This window comes from Amphiura filiformis, chromosome 11 (assembly GCF_039555335.1).
Source record: "Amphiura filiformis chromosome 11, Afil_fr2py, whole genome shotgun sequence".
Taxonomy (NCBI): Eukaryota; Metazoa; Echinodermata; class Ophiuroidea; order Amphilepidida; family Amphiuridae; genus Amphiura; species Amphiura filiformis.
The window spans coordinates 52,209,384-52,227,001 of record NC_092638.1 but is presented as its reverse complement, the minus strand read 5'-3'; the positions used below and the strand labels follow the sequence as shown (position 1 = coordinate 52,227,001).

The window sequence follows — 17,618 nt, the reverse complement described above, 5'->3', positions numbered from 1 at the left end:
GGGAAAATCGCAAAAACGAGTGTTAGTCACGCAACATGCAAATCACAGTTCACGGTTGGTGCAGTGCCCAGTTGTGTGTACGCCATTCTGTATCAATCCACAATGTTATGAGTCCCGCCTGTTACAAGCTGATCAGAGTATCGGTCTAAAGGCTCTCCAAATCTGTGGGGAAAAACATTTAACAAATCCACTTACTTATTACTATTGTGGCCATGTCCAGCATAGCCTGGTCTGACCACTGAGCTATACTTCTCCTCTTCAGTGCCATCGTTACTCTCTAACCCGGAATTACGCGCGTGGTCTGGAGATGCTTCTATTTCGCGGGCCAGCCGCTCTGCTCTGTCCTTTCGGTCTCTAAATTCTTTGGTGTCATCTTTGCTTAATGGAGTTCTGTTGGTAAAAAATAAAAGTGTTGATGAAATTGAGTTAGAAATGCACAAGGAAAACAAGAGTAGATGAAATTCTGAAGTAAACTCATATTTGCCCCATTAAGTTGATAACACTAGAATTTTAGGCCTGAGATGATATGCACAATACAGTTTGTCCACTCTGAAGTACAAAGTGACAATGCTCGCATATACAGCGTGTAAACAGTGCGCAATGCTGCGTCTCTGCTGTGGAATGCGTGCCTTCAAAGTCGGCACAATGTGTGTGTCCGCGTCGGTACTTTGTACTTCAGAGTAGACTGACTGTAGGGTGACAGCCTCACCCTCATGGTGGTACCACCCATGCACTTTGAATATACAAATCGCTGGAGCAAGTTAACAGGACCTAGTTTTTGATGAGAATCACAGAATCGATTCTCGTAATATTCGGTTGCGAGAATCAACTTCTCTCATTGTATCATACAGTAAGTGCAGTGACCAAGACGGATTTTGATTCTTGCAAACCAAGACAAAATCTAGGCCCTGGTTAAAGAGACCATCCCACTTTTGGTTCAAGTTCCTGACTTCCTTCAAGAATTAGTCAAGGTTGAAATGAATCCATGTAAATCCTGTTCTTTGTGTCATCAAAGTAATGGTTGTAAGTTAGTTCCTCAGTAGCAAATTGGCTGAGTGGGGTTTCCCCTTTAACTTAAAACTTGGAATTAGATTGATTTGGTGCTGAGCCTCCATACATGGTAGAAAACACCACTTGAAAAAAAATCAGGCCACCAACCTTCGATGCAAGCCACTCTTTGAAAATATTGCCATAGACAAGAATTCACCGCATACACTAACAAACTCCAGAATGTCTACTCTTCAGTCTAAATTGGATATTGTGTGTTTTATTTGGGCTACCATGACGTACCTTTATAAATAAGTAGAATTGTGGCAGTGTAATTTTGTGAACTGGAGCTTCACAATGAAAGAACTCACAGCTTTCAATTGCTTGCCAGATTATGACTCATGCCATGAAAAATGCATTTTCTGGGAAGATTAGCCAGATTTGCCACAAAAATAGCAGTATTCCCATTATCTCTTTCAATTTCACTGGAAAGACCTTTCTACCCTGGAAGCAGCCTCATGGATTCCATGAAGTGTCTAGCATCCGAGGGGTAGCCGCTTCAAAACCGCACCCGAGAAAAAAAAGTTCTCTTCATCTTCTTTGTGGCCTTATTTGGGCTGGAAATGGATATGTCACTAGAAATCCCATTATTTTCTGAAAATTTTGGTACCAAAATCTAATTTTAGCCAGAGACAAGGAAGTGTTTGGCTGAGCCCCGATAAATGCATATATCACAACTGTTTACTTACGTGTAATCTGATAACTTTTCATCGTAGACGGTTTGCACACCATATTTTTCTTCATTAGTTTTAAACATGTCCTCTGCACTCCATCCATTAGCCTGTAGATAAGGGTAGTAAAACATATATGAGTGTACAAACATTGTGCAAGAAAGAGGGGAGGGGGCAGCTAACTTAAGGGCTTCAAAATTGCCCTGCTTGTGTACAAGTGCCTGATCAATCTACATTCTAGCTACATGTACCACTGATCTCACTGAACTGCTTCAAAATTTCATTCCATCAGCCAACCTTCGTGGTAGACTCGTATACTTATTGTGAAAAGATCATTCACTGCACAAGGGGATCACTCTATTAAAGTTGCTTTGTTTGTTGTTTTTTTGAAAATTTCATTGTCAAAAAAATAAACATATCAAAATAAGGGAAAAAGATTCTCCATTTCCTGGTTTGTTTGTTTTTTCATGGCCCCATTTCCAGATATCTGGAAATATCCAGAAGGCTTTACATCCCTGCATGGATATTCATGGCATGATGTCATTAGTTTTTATGAATATTCATTATTAATGACATCATCTCATGAATGTTATTTCAGTTGTCTCACCATATCTCCTCCTGCAACCGTCTCTAGTGAGTGATCTACTTTCAAGTCCTCTGCATCTACTGTCCATTCTTCTAGTTCCTTCTCGCCTAATTGGCCGTTTACTCCTCTACCTGTCTCACTGATTTCAGTGTCCGTTAAAAATGATTCTGGAAAAGGTGGAGAAGAAAAGAAAACAAAGAGAAATGAGTAAGAATGGAGACAATTATAAACATTGTGTGATATTTTAGGCACACGTTTTTGCATCTGTTCTTCTTAGCATTCTACACAAAGCTTCACAGTAATCTTTTGTTTGCTTGTTTGTTCAGAGAATACACAACATAATGAACCAACTGCTATAGTCTATATATCTACCTCGAGTCACCGGCACCAGTTTGTTCAGCGTGTTTTGCATTAGCTTAGCGTTACTTGGTGCGTGACTGCGTGTACATACTTTTACGTGTGCGATCAATGTGCCGCATATGTACACGCAAGAAACCACGCTAACCCAACGCAGCACATGCTAAACTTCAAAGCTAGTGTCGGTGACTTGTGGTAGATATATAGACTAAATAATAAACCTGTTTCAGTCTTTTTGCCTTGATTATCATCCTACATGTACAGACCGCTGAAGCAATATGAAACTTCATTACACAAAATAATTTTGAAAAACTTGTGATGCTTCAGTAAAAGCTTAAAATTGTTTTAACTTTCTTTAAATCTTCCTCCTGGGACATTCCATGTAAAATCTCACACACACCCTGTGGAAGATTGCACTGTCATCGTAATTCCAGTTGTACCTTCTGTTCAATCCAGATGGAAAAATGTTGTCATTTTTATGTCAAATTCCAGTGTCAAACAAAAAAAAGGTTTGTCTCAAAGCTCACTAGTCGTTTGAAAACAAATGCGAAATGCAATTTTTTTTTCCCGACTTGGTATTTTTATGGTATTTTGAGAAAAGAAACCTGATTTTCGCCAAATTTTTCCGGAAAAATTAATTTTTTTTTTTTAAATAAAAAAAAAAAATTCCGCATTTCTTTTTTGTCAAATCGCACGATTTTACAAATGCGCGCGAGATTTGAGCCAAACCTTTTTTTTGGCCTACCTTGTGAAATTTATCAAAACCAGTTAAATATTTTACCCAATTTGACCTCTAATGAGAAAAGGTTGGATTTGGAATTATTCAAACTCCTGAATTTTGTTGAAATTTCAAAATCTTCGTCAGTGGGGTGTGGATTTGAAAAGATCCAGTTTTAATAGCCCTTTGCAAATCGCAGTATTTTTGACTTCATTTATTTAACCCCCTGGACACTACTTGTCATCTAACAGGATTCCTGATTGGTTGATAACTTGAAATGCTCATTTCAATTGCCAATTCTGACTGGGCTTTCATTTGCAGATGATCTTATTAAGGGATTTGAAATGAGAGTTTTGAGCATTTCGGCAGTATTTTTTGTGGGACATGAGAGCACATCAGACATATCACATTGCATTCTGAATACAAAAAATGTCTTTCTGATATTAAATAATTTTCATTTTTGACAATTCACGATATAATACAAATTTTATGACAAATTATTCAAATTCGATATTTTTCACATTTTTGATATAACAGTCCTCGAAGTAAATTTTATAAATCTAATGATATATTCTTAAAGTGTATGTAGCTGGGAGGAAAAGCCGACGATCAATTGAAAATTTTGACCTTTTATTGAAGATATGAATTTTTTCCCCAAAAAGACCTAATTTTTTTTGGTGATTTGGGGAAAAAAATCCATATCTTCAATACGAAAAGGTCAAAATTTTCAATTGATCGTCGGCTTTTCATCCCACCTACATACACTTTAAGTATAAATCATCAGATTTATAAAGTTTACTTCAGTACTGTTAAATATCAAAAACATCAATTTTTAATCATTTGCCATAAAATGTGTATTACATTGCGAATTTCAAAAAATCAAAATTATTTGATATCAGAATGACATTCTGAAGTATTCAGAAAGCAATTCGATATGTCTGATGTGCTCTCATGTCCCACAAAAAATACTGTCCAAACGTTCATACCCCACCCGTTAATACCATCCTTGATTGGTTAAAAATTGGACAAAATATTCATTTTGGCCAATCGGCAGGTAGTTCTCATGGGGTTAAACGATAAAAATCATACCTCCTCTTGCAGCGAACTCAACGTCGCAATCCTTTGTCTTCACGTATACAATGTCCTTAAATTGGAATACAAGTTTCTCAATAACATCATTAGGAATCGTGGGAGTTATTTCTTGTGCCTTTTTTTCCACCACGTGCGCCGCTTCTAACACTACATCGTACTGGAAAGAGACAAAAAATTATGGAAGAATTACCAAGAGATAACACATGGTTAGTCAGAGAGGTTTAAATAGGGAGCAGTGTGGCACACTAGTTAAGTTAAGGTGTTTGCATTTGGTGTGTGAGATCCCGAGTTCAAATCCCTGCAGGAACAAAATCTCTAATTAGGGCAGATGACCCATGATAAAAGACCTTGTTACAGTCGGTTCCGATCAGGGTAATAAGCCCAATTGTTGGCTACACTTGCCTGTCCTGTAAAAATGTCCCGACCACGGCGACCAGCTATCTATGGCGATCCCCTTCACTAGGTCAGTTACTTGTGCTTAGCTGAAGTTTTGTCAGCGTCATCACCTAGATTTCAGCTGTTAACCCTAACCCCCAAAAATCTTACAAAATCTTACGATGAAAAAATCTGCGCATGCATGAATCCCAGGGTCTCATGGCGATGACGCAATCACCCCAAGTGTTATATGCGGACGGAATTGCTGGCGGGCAGCAATAACCCGATGTAGCTACCGGTCCGTGATCGTGTGCTTGGCATGCGAGGGTCAAAGGTTCAATCCGGGGTGCCAAGTCAAAATTCTTCTTCTCCTTGACTTTTTCGGATCTTCTTTGACTACCGATCCCAAAAAGCAGGGTCCAGTGTTAGGGTTAACTAAGATGAATTTTTCCAGATTAGAGCCTACACTAACCCTAACCCCAAAAATCTTACAAAATCTTACGATGAAAAAATCTCGCATGCATGAATCCCAGGGTCTCGATGGCGACTTAATCACCCCAAGTGTTATATGCGGACAGAATTGCTGGCCGGGCAGCAATAACCCGTGTAGCTACCGTCCGTGATCGTGTGCTTGGCATGCGAGGGGTCAAAGGTTCAAATCCCGGGGGTGCCAAGTCAAAATTCTTCTTCTCCTTGACTTTTTCGGATCTTCTTTGACTTCCGATCCCAAAAAGCAGGGTCCAGTGTTAGGGTTAAAGCATATGCTTGACATAAAAAATAATTTTAAAAATCTATCTATGTTTGTCACTGATGTAGGGCATATAAAATGTACCTCCAGAATTCATTGGCAAGAGCCCCAAATGTACCAAGCACTTAATGTGCCTTTTGCCATCAAAAATAATTTAACAATTGCTCAAGCCTATACTACCCATTACAAAATCTAAGTTTGTGTTTTTTAATTAACCTATTTATTCACTGCTACTCAAAAAATATAAGTGCAAACTGGAAAAATTATACTTACTTCAGCCGATACTGTGCCCAGGATCCCCTCGAATATGGTTCCTTTTTTTACTTGCACTTGTACAATGCAACCCTGAAGGAGAATTAAAGAAAACAACAGATACACAATTACTTGTGGCAGTTCTTTCCATTTAAGTCGTGTGGACGACGCCACTGCAGGCTACAGTCCTGCTACTTTCAGAGTATTACTATTAAGAGGTCCAGTTAGCTCGACTTTGTTAGTGTATGGTGAATGGCGATGTCAATAGGATCCACAACATGTTCATCTATCAGGAGACAGTTCTTTAACCCCAATACATTTGTACATTCATTGAATGACCTTAAAAAATATGGGTACAAAAACTCATAGTCTGCAACTTGAGGTCACATTTTTCACTATGATTGTTTAATTGAGGTTATTGGACTATGCCATTGGGATGAGGCCACTGTGGTCCATAGTGTGTGTATTTTAGTCAGTTTGCTCTTGTTGAGGGACATATGAGCTGGCTTGAAATTCCCTTGAGCTAGAACCTGTGTTGTCCCCACTAAGGCTGTATTGTGGCTATTCCATTTAAAACCCCCACTACCCATGTGGATGATTTAGCTAAAGTCTTCCACAGAGGGATATATGACTTTTGAATAGAATAGACAATTGGATAACTTCCATTTGAAATACTCACTCCAGTTGTGGAAGATATGGGTATTTAGCCGTAATATAGGGGGAGTATGAGTTTCAAAATGATTAACCCTGATCAATTACATTTGAAGAACATACTCCCCCTGTGGAAAATATTTCCAAAATCTTCTACTGGGGTAGTGTGGATTTCAACTGGAAGAGCCCATTGTGGCCTACATGTAGCATGTTGAGAAAATCCCAGAGGAATTTGGTGGAACAAGGCGGTTCTCGAACCACGAAGCAGTACAGAATATTATTTAGACGTTACTTTGTTTTAATTATTCACTGGGATCAACTTTCTTCTCCCAAAAAAAGCTTGACATTTTTTTAGGAGCACTGGCCAAAGATTTACTTCTGATTATTCTTACTCATAATGTGTACATTTAGGGAGCTGATCCTGGTCGAGATGGTCATTCTATAAAGTAGGTTGATTTGGGTACTGTGACTATGTAGAGGTGTCCCTTGAATGTGGTTAAAATGTTAAAACATGCATACGACTACTGTAACCTTCACATGTATGTAAAAGTATACTGAGGATTTCTGGGTTTTGTGTAAAATACTATCTGCTAGAATTTTATAGGTTTTTGACGTCTTCATCTTCTATCAAAGTTGCGCAAACTAGTCTTTTGATGACTAATTTACTTCAAGCTTATGAAGTGACAAGTACAAACAAGTTATTCGGTTTCACTCATGGTCAATGTTTTCAAAAAGCAGCATCAAAATAGTCACGTCAAAGAGAAATTTATCACCTTTCGTTCCCTCATGCACAAACAACATTGAAAAAATACAACACAGTGAAACTATTAGCTAACTGTGCATTCAAGACAGAGAGTAAGTAATTGCCATCGCAGTCCAGGATACATAGGTTAAACAAACATGCACATGTATGTACGTAAATGAGGAAGCTATGAGGGTCTGGTGAAATTATTTCCAATAGCCTCTTCTTCTGGATGTACATGATGATGTACTGTAGTGGATGAAATTGTGTTTCACTTATTTTCAAACTTCACTCCACGCAGCCATTGCTAAAATATCAATGGGCGATTATAAATCTATTGTGTATGGTCTTCAATGTATGTAAGGAAACTTGAAAATTTAAAGAACATGTGATGGATGTGTCCGAACTCAGCAAAGTGCCAAAAATTAAATGCCATGAAAATTTCAAATAATTTACAAAATGCAACATTACTACTATAGGGAAACATTTTTGTGATGCTTTTTTTTTTTTTTTTTTTTATTTTTTGTAAGTCTGAAAAGCACAAAAAATAAAATCTATGAAAATTTCACATAATTTACAAAATGCAACATTGCAGACCTTCGTTATTTGAGGAGCTCAATTGCACCAGAGCTCCGACAGCTCTCCTTAAAACAACATTTCAGGAGTATGATTTACTGGGCTCCTCACTACAATAAATCACTATGTTTTAATACAGATATTAAAAGATTGAGCTCCTTGTTGAGCACCTAAGTAAACTCAGGAGAGTGATAAACAGAGCTCCCTGCCATTTTCAAAAATGAAGGCCTGCATTGGTACCATATTTAATAAATTTTAACTACCCAGGGCGCTTAACAAAATCATTTTTGGGTGGGCGCTTATTTTTTTATAAAATAACTGCATAATTATATGTGAACAAAAATATGGCCCAGAATATATGGATTTTATATGCAGATGGTTTTGTTTGATACATGCGTAGTTGCATGGATCCTCCACCTAATGATAGAGGATCATGTGTAGTAAAGTTGCTGGGTGGGCGCTTATAGGGGCATGGGCTGTTAATGGAATGAATATAGTACTATATCTCCAGGTGAACATTGTTGGGACCCTTTTCTGAAAAGCACAAAAAATTCAATCCATGAAAATTTTGCATAATTTACAAAATGCAGGGAAACATTTTTATAACACTTTTATTTTCACGCTATTTTGACCCATACTGAAACCATGAATACAAGAAATCACAAAAACTGTGTTCAGAGCCGTTAAAATCGCAAAAAAAAAGTCCCAAAAAATTAGAAACACTTAAATATCCTGCTATATAGTATGGTATGCAGTATGCATACACTGTACATTCACTGCTGTAATTTATAATCAAATTGAAGGGGTAACTTGAGTCGAGCTTTTGGTCTTAATCATGCTCAGAATTTATATTACTAACGGGAGATTTTAATCATTCATGTCAAAGTCTCTCTTTTAGAATCCACTTTCATTCATATTGCAAGAACCAGCACGCACACATTTTAACAATTCATCATAAATATGCTCTTCCACATCAACGTCTGGAGTATACAAACCTTACCATACTACCAATCAGATTTGCTCCAATTCACAATGGTTGGTTGGAGATAATTAGTACAAGAAGGCAGCAATCTGCAAAAGCTGCCAGGTGTCATATTTTTACATACATGTGTACAGTGTACACTATATGAATGCAGAAATTGTCAAATGTCTATAGGGCAGCTATTGTAGATACAACATTCTTGCACTACTAGTAACCTCTCAATCTCTCTAACACTATCAACTTACCCTCATAACTGAAACAGCGTGGCAGCATCTTGGATGCGAGTAGAGCCCGTGCAGAGTCTACATGTAAAGAGAAAAAAAATGGAATCATCAAAAATTGCACATGCACTTTGAAGCAAAAACAGACATGTTTAAACATTTGGCCAACATTACCAAACTCATAATTATCAAGCGTAAGACATTACAAGTATGAGTTACAAAATGAAACGTTTGAATACTGCACATTCAGTATCAGTAGATCTACAGTACCGGGTACTGTATGTACTGCTAATCGGGCCATGATGTGGCAACATATTTGTCCCACTCCTCCCAAGAGTAAAATGGGGAGCTGTTAGGGGTAGTCATACTGGCACTGTTATTGTCAGCAGCCAAATGGTGTGATCCTTGTGGCTGTGGAATATACGGATCCCTGTGCTATATAAATGCCTTCATTTATTGTATTTATTTATTTATGGACTCTGATGTACTGGTGTGTATTTGTATGTATTTGTATCAATAGGAATTCAAGAGTTTTTCACTGGGTTTGTTTAATCAGCAGATAGTCAAAAGAATAATAAGCTTACAAATGCAGGTGATATGCGCCGTGCATTCTCTAAATTCTGTAAATTTCCATCTTCAACCATGTATTTGAATGGGTTTATTTTGAAATTTTAAAATGCTTGAAATATCACAAACAAATAGGCCTACAAATGTATGCTAATAAATAACATAAATACAAAGGATCAAAATGTACCATTGAGAAAGGCAATAGACTGGATTGCCAAAACTGTACATAATATGGAAAACGTGAGTTTTTTCTTGGAATTTTTACTATGAAAACTTTGAAATCTGATTACTGTATTCCGGATGAATCTTTTCAATAACAAGCTCAAACCGTTGGAGTTCGATAATGAACCCCACAAAACTAACGGAGTATATGGGAAATGCCATACGGCCGAGCAGTTTTGCCAGTTCTCTCCGACCATCATGCCACTCGCCACCTGCTTACATGCAGGGGTAGCGCTAGAACTAAATACTCCAGTGTCCGCAGGGACCCCCGAACTTGCAGGAAATTAAAAAGTAGGGGGTCCGGAGTAGAGTTTGGTGAGTCAGAGTTGCACAAATGCAGCATAAACAGTATGTCTGAAATAGCGTTAGATTGAAAAACTGGAGGTCTGCAGGGACCCTGAACTTGCAGAAAATTTAAAAACAGGGGGTCCGAACTCTATTTTGGTGGGTCCGGGAGTACCGGGACCCCAAAAAGCAACCTAGCGCTACCCCTGCTTACATGTATGTACAATTGCATACAGACAGACTCAGTGATCGATTTTCGTATATTTTTTTGTGTAGCAAAGAATGCTACTCACTTTCAGATTTGAGTATAGCAATTCCAAAATTGTGAGTAGCATTTTGCAACATGCTAATCCTGAATGTTCCATTTTCAGTTCAAGTCAGTGGCCAGTGATCGATTTTAGTATATTTTTATGTGTAGCAAAAATGCTACTCACTTTCAGATTTGAGTAGCAATTACAAAATTGTGAGTAGCATTTTGCTACGCTAATCCAGGTAAATCGAACACTAGACAGACTTGAATTTTTAAAGCATGATGGCCAACAATGCAAAGGTATACAGCATACAATTATGTGTGACCTTTATACAAAACCAGTAAATAGCTTGATGCATCATCATGTGATAGCCATGATACAATGTATGAATGTAATTTGTTCTCCCCCATTTAATTTCATTTCATATGTTGCAGATGTGAGATGCCTGCAGACAGATTTTGAAAGATCAGCTGAACATAATGGATGATCGCAATTGGACTGATATAATCATTTTTTATGATACAAAAATACAGTTGGACATAATTTATGCTAGTTTCATACTGAGCGGCGTCACGCTTCATCATGTCGCTTGCACTTTTCTACAAGTGGAGCGGCACACCACTGAGTGGCAGCGGCATGACTATGAGAGCCAATGTTGCCGCTTAGCAACGCCAAAAATCGTATCATGTTCTCAATGCACACCACTCCCTAGTTGACTTGAGTTCAACTCCAAGCGATCTGCCGCTTTGGGCAAAGCGATGGATTGATCGATATACCCGCTTACCGCTGGTCACCGCGAGCGTTTTTGGTGCGGCTGCGCAGTGGAGCAAAATCGTCATCAGAGCGGCAAAGCAGCTCAGTATGAAACCAGCATTAAAAAAAAACACTGTGATTTATAGTGCGCTACGCACAAGCACAACGCCTAGACGTTGATCCACAAGCCTCAGCACACTTTACAGTGTGATTATGATAATCTAAAAATATATTTTCACACCAAAAACCAAAGCAATTAGTCCCAAACAGAAATGTTTGGTAGACTCATAACCGGTGCGATCTTACCTTTCCGATGTTGATTAAGATACTTCTTGCATCGATCCCGAGATGCGGAAAAACCAATAGTCATTTTGTCCCACATAAATGAATAAATAACAAAAACCCCGATCCCCGGTGGACTCACCCAAAAGGTGACGTCACACCATATGATCGTCCCTTATCCGACTTGGGATCCCTACTCGGACCAAACTTGTAGGGGTGGCGGGGTCGGGATAATCAACATCGGAAAGGTAAGATCGCACGGTTATGAGTCTACCAAACATTTCTGTTTGGGACTAGACTCAGTACACCGTCGATCTTACCGTTTCGATGTTGATTAAGATACTTCTTGCATCAACATCTGAAAGATCGATCTAGCAAGTAACCGGCGGATGGAGGTACAAGATTGGTCAGCATCTGATCAGGGATCGGGAGCGGTAACGATGGTTTTCGCGAGGTCAGAAAATATTTTCCCCAACGGTCGGGAAACAAAAAAGACCACGCGATCACAGACATAAACCTCCTTACTTAATAAGTTTGGTGGTTAAGAATAGCGACACTGGTTCTTACCATGCTGAGTATTCTGTATAGTCTGAAAACCTGGTACCCGTACACCACCGTATTATGATCGCCCGAACAATGTCCCGTAAACCTCCGCCCGTCTCTGATTACTAACGTAAGCGGAAGTATCGTAGAGAAGGGCGAAGGTGGCTTCCGGGACACCGCCTGCTAGATCTCCTCAAGGGACAACCGAACGGTATACCCAAGATGATGAGATAGCTCGTGTCGAGTGGGTTGTGGGACGCGAAACCTTCGCGATCCCCCGGACCCCACCAACACCTGGACCAGCCATTGCGACAGCGGCTGGACCGAAAGGCTCTGTAAGGGTGATGAATGCGGTCGTGAGTCCCTCGCAAGGCTTGTGTTCGGAAGAAATAGTGCTGCAGCGCCTTATCGGACACCCCAGCCTATCTTAGGCTTCAGCCGAACCTTGCCCAACCCTGGGGATTGGAGAGGGGCGAATGTCGGTATGCACCGCGCCCGTTCAGTGATCACGAGAACAGAGCGCCCGAAACAGTGTCGCTCCAGTGTTTGTGAACACGGAAGCTAACCTCGAGACCGTGTGCAACTCAGCACCGCCGTCCCGAAGCCAACGCCAAACCGGAAAGCCATCTTGAGAGTTACGTATTTAAGCGTCGCTTTTGGCGGAAGGTCAAAAGGGTGACCCTAAAGTAATCTAAGACTGTGTTGGGATCCCTTAGGAGGATCACTTTCCTTTTTGGTAGACACTCGTTGAACATACCGTCGAGGCGTAGACTAATAAGGTAACCATCGGCTATGATAGTCGACCTGTCTCGAAACCTCGGTGAATGGAGAGGACAGCTGACTTATAGCTGGCCCCAGTGGCCCGCTGAAGTCTTGCTTGGAACTTTTCTGTCAGAAACTCCGGAACTAGAAGCACAGAGGCTCTAGCGGGAGAGCTATTTGTCTCATTGCACCAAGCGTAGTATGGAGCCAGACTCTGGCTATACGTACGGAGGGTAGACTTCCGTCTAGCCCCGGCGATGAGAAAACCAGCTTCTGATGAAAAGTATCCCTCCGCTGCGTGTTCCCTGGTAAGGGCCATGCAGCTAACTGCAGGTGCTCTAGTGATAGACTGGGTACCTCCGCTCCGGGCATCCGGAGTAGATCTGGTACTCGGGAGTGCCAGCGGCCTTGCCGCTAGCAGAATGACAATGCAGTCTTCCCACCCGATCTTGGCCACCACCCTCATGAGTAGTGAGATCGGAGGGACTGCATAAGCTGTCATCCTCCCCAGTCTATGGACAGAGCGTCCACGGTGAATGCTTGGGGTCCGCGACCCTTGAGCAGTACACCGGCAGTGGATGATTGCGATGAGATGCGAACAGATCTTTCGAGGGGTGGTACATCCCCTTGAAGATCGTCTGAGCGACCTGCGGAGCAAGGGACCATTCTGCTGGTCCCGACACCCTTCCTCGTGACCGATTGTGCGCGAGGATGCTGGTGACGCCCGCGATGTGTATCGCTCTCATCGTAATCTGCCTGAACTTGCACCACCCTATCAGGTGTCGTGCATGCAGGCTCAATCGTGGTGGCCCGGAGTCCCCTTGTCTGTTGGGGTAGGCTACCACGGTTGTGTTATCCGTCAGGACAACGGTATGTGATTCCACGATCACCTCCTAAGCGAGGGAGGTTGATGTGAAACTCTGTCTCTATGGCCCCATAGGCCCGAGGCGGAGTCTCCGTGGATGTGGACCCCCAGCCCGGTTTGGCGCTATGGTCGTCACTACGTGACATACCGGGGGAGCAGGAAACCTGACACCCTGGGTCAAATTGGGCTGATGGGTCCACCACCAGAGTTCCTCTCGCGCGATCTCCGACAACGGAACCGCGAGGGATATTGGGTGACGACTGGGCCTGCAAGCAGGCTAGAAGGTGTAGTTGGGTAAGCCTAACGTAGAAACAGCAGTACAGTACGAGGTCTACCATACTGGCCATTAGGCCTACCACCTTCATCCATGCCACAGCGGGTTTTGCCCGAGACTCGGCCAAGAGTCAGGCACACCGCACCATGTTAAATCACCCGCTCGGGTGAGAGCACCGCCGAACCCCTCCGTGAGGGTGATCTGGGCCCCTACAAATGGTCGTGTCTGCGTCGGGACCACGCTGGACTTTTTGAGCTGATCAAAAATCCAGGGTCCCGCACCCTCGGGACTATCAACCCCATGAGACCCGTAGTCTTCAGTGGAGTGCGTCCGTATATGAGCCAAACGTCCAGGTAGCAACTGATGTTGACACCCCTGTGCTTCAGGTGCGCTGCCACCGCTCTGACCAAGAGTGTTAAACACCCTGGGAGAGATGGACAGGCGGATGGCGGTATCAAAACTGGTAATTTTGATCCTGTACCTAGAAGCGCAGATGCCTCCGATCTTGAGAGGCGATTGGCATATGCAGATAGGCGTCCGAGAGATCTAGCGATGCTGTTCCCATGCCCCTGATGGGGCAGGCTAGCACCGGCGAGAGTCCCCATTCTGAACCTCTTGGGCCTGAAGAACGTGTTCAACGGCCTGCGGTTCCGGATGGGGCCCCCGTCGCCGGTCTTCCTTGGAGCCAATGGCTCCAAGATCACCCGTAGAACGGGGGGTGGACCGGGACAATCGCCCGCTTCGTGAGAAGCTGTGTGATCCCTGTCAGTAGTGCCCGGCGCTGGGGGCCGTCTGGCGGCACTACTGTGGACCTCTGAAATGTGCAGGCAGAATGTGGGGAGACTGGGTTGCCAGTCTGTAACCCCCACTCACCACTGACCATACCCAGGCGCTCAAAGAGATGGTTTCCCACCTCTGGGTGAAAGCCATAAGCGGTCGATCCACTGGGAGATCCCCTGTGGAAAAACCGCTGAGCCCCCAGGAATGCTCTGCCTAGCTTCCCTTGGAAGAGCGCTTGCTCTTCTTCGGGCTTGCCAGCTGTTCCTGTGCTACCCTTGGCGCCTCCCAGAAATGGGTGCTGCAGAGGTAGTGGGCTCGGGTACTGTTGGTGGTGCACGGCCTGCTGAAGTCGGAGCTCCTACCCATGGTAAGGGCAGTTTCCGACCTCTTCAGAGTGCTCCCGTTGGTAGCTTCTTTGCACGGTCCTCCACAGTAGCGCAGAAGCATCCAAAGAGAAAAAGGACCCTGCCTTTCCATCGCGTTGGGCGATTGGAGTGGCAGGCCCCTCCCCCCGGCGCTGAGTGGACACCCTATGGGCTAGGCCCATGGAGCTCTCGTTGAGGCTAGCTGTTAGCACCGCTAATAGGCTCACCTCATGGAAGAGCTCAGATGTTGTCTGGCGTGATACGCTTGGCGACATCTGGGTCCCTCTCGGATCCCCTCAGGTAGGTCCCGTGGTCCTCCCACGTTACACGCAGAGGAAGCGTGCAAGCACGCGGCGTCATAGCTCTACTGAGCTCGACAGCCCTACGATATCTACCCGTGAGGTTTGCTGGGAATGAGAGTGCAGGCGTCCCCTGTGAGGAAGCAGCAGCTGAGCATCCTACTGAAAGGATCCCTGGTCCTCCTCCATGGACTCCCCCTTAGGGGGTGTCCGGAGGAAGATCAGTGCTGTTGCTCCCCTCGCGGGGCAGCGGGGAAGGAGATTGTAGTGATGTCACTACGGACTCAGCTTCCGACTCCTTTCCCTCGCCCACAGTATCCGTATCATGCTCCGATGATGACGGTAACTGAGGACGGGCATCTGAAAGCGGGTAAGAAGGCATAACCACTGTGTGGCTCGCCGACTACCTGCCAGCAGAAGAGGGAGTACTCCCGCAAGACCCTGAGGTATCCGCCATGGCACCACTGGGTCCGCATGCTCTCGCAGCCGTCGTCCTAGCGCTAGCAGCACGGGCCTACCCTGATCAAGATCTGGGTTAGCCCCATGCCGGCTGGCCTGGTCAACAGCTGATGTTGGTACTGCGTGGCCATCGCTGGCGACACTTGCCACGGTGCTGGCCGTGGAAGAAACACCCTGCGGCGGGTACCACGGGGCATACCCAGCCGGCAGCTGACCCTGAAAGGATCCGCCACCAGGGTAACCCCATGGTACTGCAGTACCAGCACCGCCTCCCCCCCCCCTTGTTGCCACAGAGACTGTGGCGACTAAAGCGGTGCTGCGGTACCGGTGCGGTATCAGCGTGGGTACCCGTGAGGGTTCCCAACTGTGGACCGCTGTACCCTCGCCACACTGCGTTCCCTGTTTGGGGGATCAAGCTGTGTGCTGGCGTGGCACCGGCGCGGTACTAGCATGGGTATCCGTGAGGGTTCCCTGTTGTGTACCGCTGTATGCGTGGTTCCAGCGTAGGTGCCCGTGAGGGCTCCGGCTGTGTACCACTGTACCCATGCCTCACTGCGTTCCCCGCAAGGGATCAAGCCGTGTGTATGGGTACCCGCTATACCGGCTGTCCCTTGGCTAGAGGGAGCTTGCCTAGTACCACGGGTAGCTGAGCGTGCATACCCCGATCAATCACCTCGCCACCTGAATAGGCAGCGTCAATCAATGGAGCTATGCCCTGTTGATTTGACAGTGATCGATCAAGAGAGGGTAATTGACCCATTGACGGTAATGGATCGCCCGCGCTCCGCTGGCTCTCGAGGACATAAGTGGGTTGTTGATCAGCTAGGCTGTTCAAGCTACTTACTGTACCCTCTAGAGCTTCGCCCAAGGTCGCTGTGTGTGGCGGACCACTCACGGCAGCTATGGGCGGGTGCATAGCGGCTACCACTGAAGTCAAGCCGTGGCTCGTCTTTGTAGCTGCCACGAATGCACCTGGGTCGCTGTCCCGTGAGAGACTGCGAGCCCAACCCCTGAATAATCGCCAGCCAGTCCCTGTGGACAGCCAGCAGCTATTCTAGGGCCCAGGGTATCACTCGGCGGTCCCGCCATGGAACGCTGCCGTGTGACAACCCCAGTTGGTTCTGCTAAGACTACACCCACAGCGTTAGCAGCGGTATCGTCTCTGCTGAACCCATGCATGCTAGGGTTCAACCCAGGCACGACCGGGGTACCCTTGCATGCTGCCCGTCGCTGGCTACTACTGTGGCTGTTTGAGCCCGTAGATATGCCTGCAACAGGCGGGTGTCCTCCTGCTAAAAACCCGTGAGGATTTTCGCTAGAGGACTGGTATCCTCCTGCTACAAAACCCGCTAGGGTTTTCGCTGGTGGTTACCGCTCTGCTGCCTGCTACTTTGCTCCGGCGTATAGTCAGTGCTTTCGCTGGCTGCTGAGCCTTTGGACGCGCTTAGCAGTCCCGAAGGAACCGCCTGCTTGTCCGGGGACCGGAGCCCCTTAAGCAGACCTGCCATGACCCATAGGGGCTGTCACAGCAGAATCTACCGTGTCGACTGGTATCCTCCTGCTGCAAAACCCGCTAGGGTTTTAAGCTGGTGGTTACCGCTCTGCTGCCTGCTACTTTGCTCCGGCGTATAGTCAGTGCTTTCGCTGGCTGCTGAGCCTTTGGACGCTTAGCAGTCCCGAAGGAACCGCCTGCTTGTCCGGGGACGGAGCCCCTTAAGCAGACCTGCCATGACCCATAGGGGCTGTCACAGCAGAATCCACCGTATCAACCTTACCAGTGCCCTTGGTAGATTTCTTCTTCGTCTTATGGCGATGACGGAGCCTATCCCAATCGTCAAGCTGGACTCGGAGAGTCCTAAGCAAAAGAAAGACATCTAGAAGATCGTGAGCACT

General features: G+C 44.7%; 1 protein-coding gene across 1 annotated transcript in view; it reads right to left on the bottom strand.

The window, feature by feature from the left end:
* LOC140164147 (uncharacterized) overlaps positions 1–17,618 on the bottom strand; it is a 66,020-nt gene that overhangs the window by 21,310 nt on the left and 27,092 nt on the right. Inside the window, exons 3-8 of the mRNA XM_072187391.1 lie at positions 9,043–9,099; positions 5,868–5,939; positions 4,469–4,628; positions 2,326–2,471; positions 1,737–1,828; positions 196–390 (exon numbers count right to left, since the gene is read on the bottom strand). Of these exons, the coding sequence (XP_072043492.1) occupies positions 196–390; positions 1,737–1,828; positions 2,326–2,471; positions 4,469–4,628; positions 5,868–5,939; positions 9,043–9,099 (722 nt within the window). The remainder of the gene's footprint in view (positions 1–195; positions 391–1,736; positions 1,829–2,325; positions 2,472–4,468; positions 4,629–5,867; positions 5,940–9,042; positions 9,100–17,618) is intronic.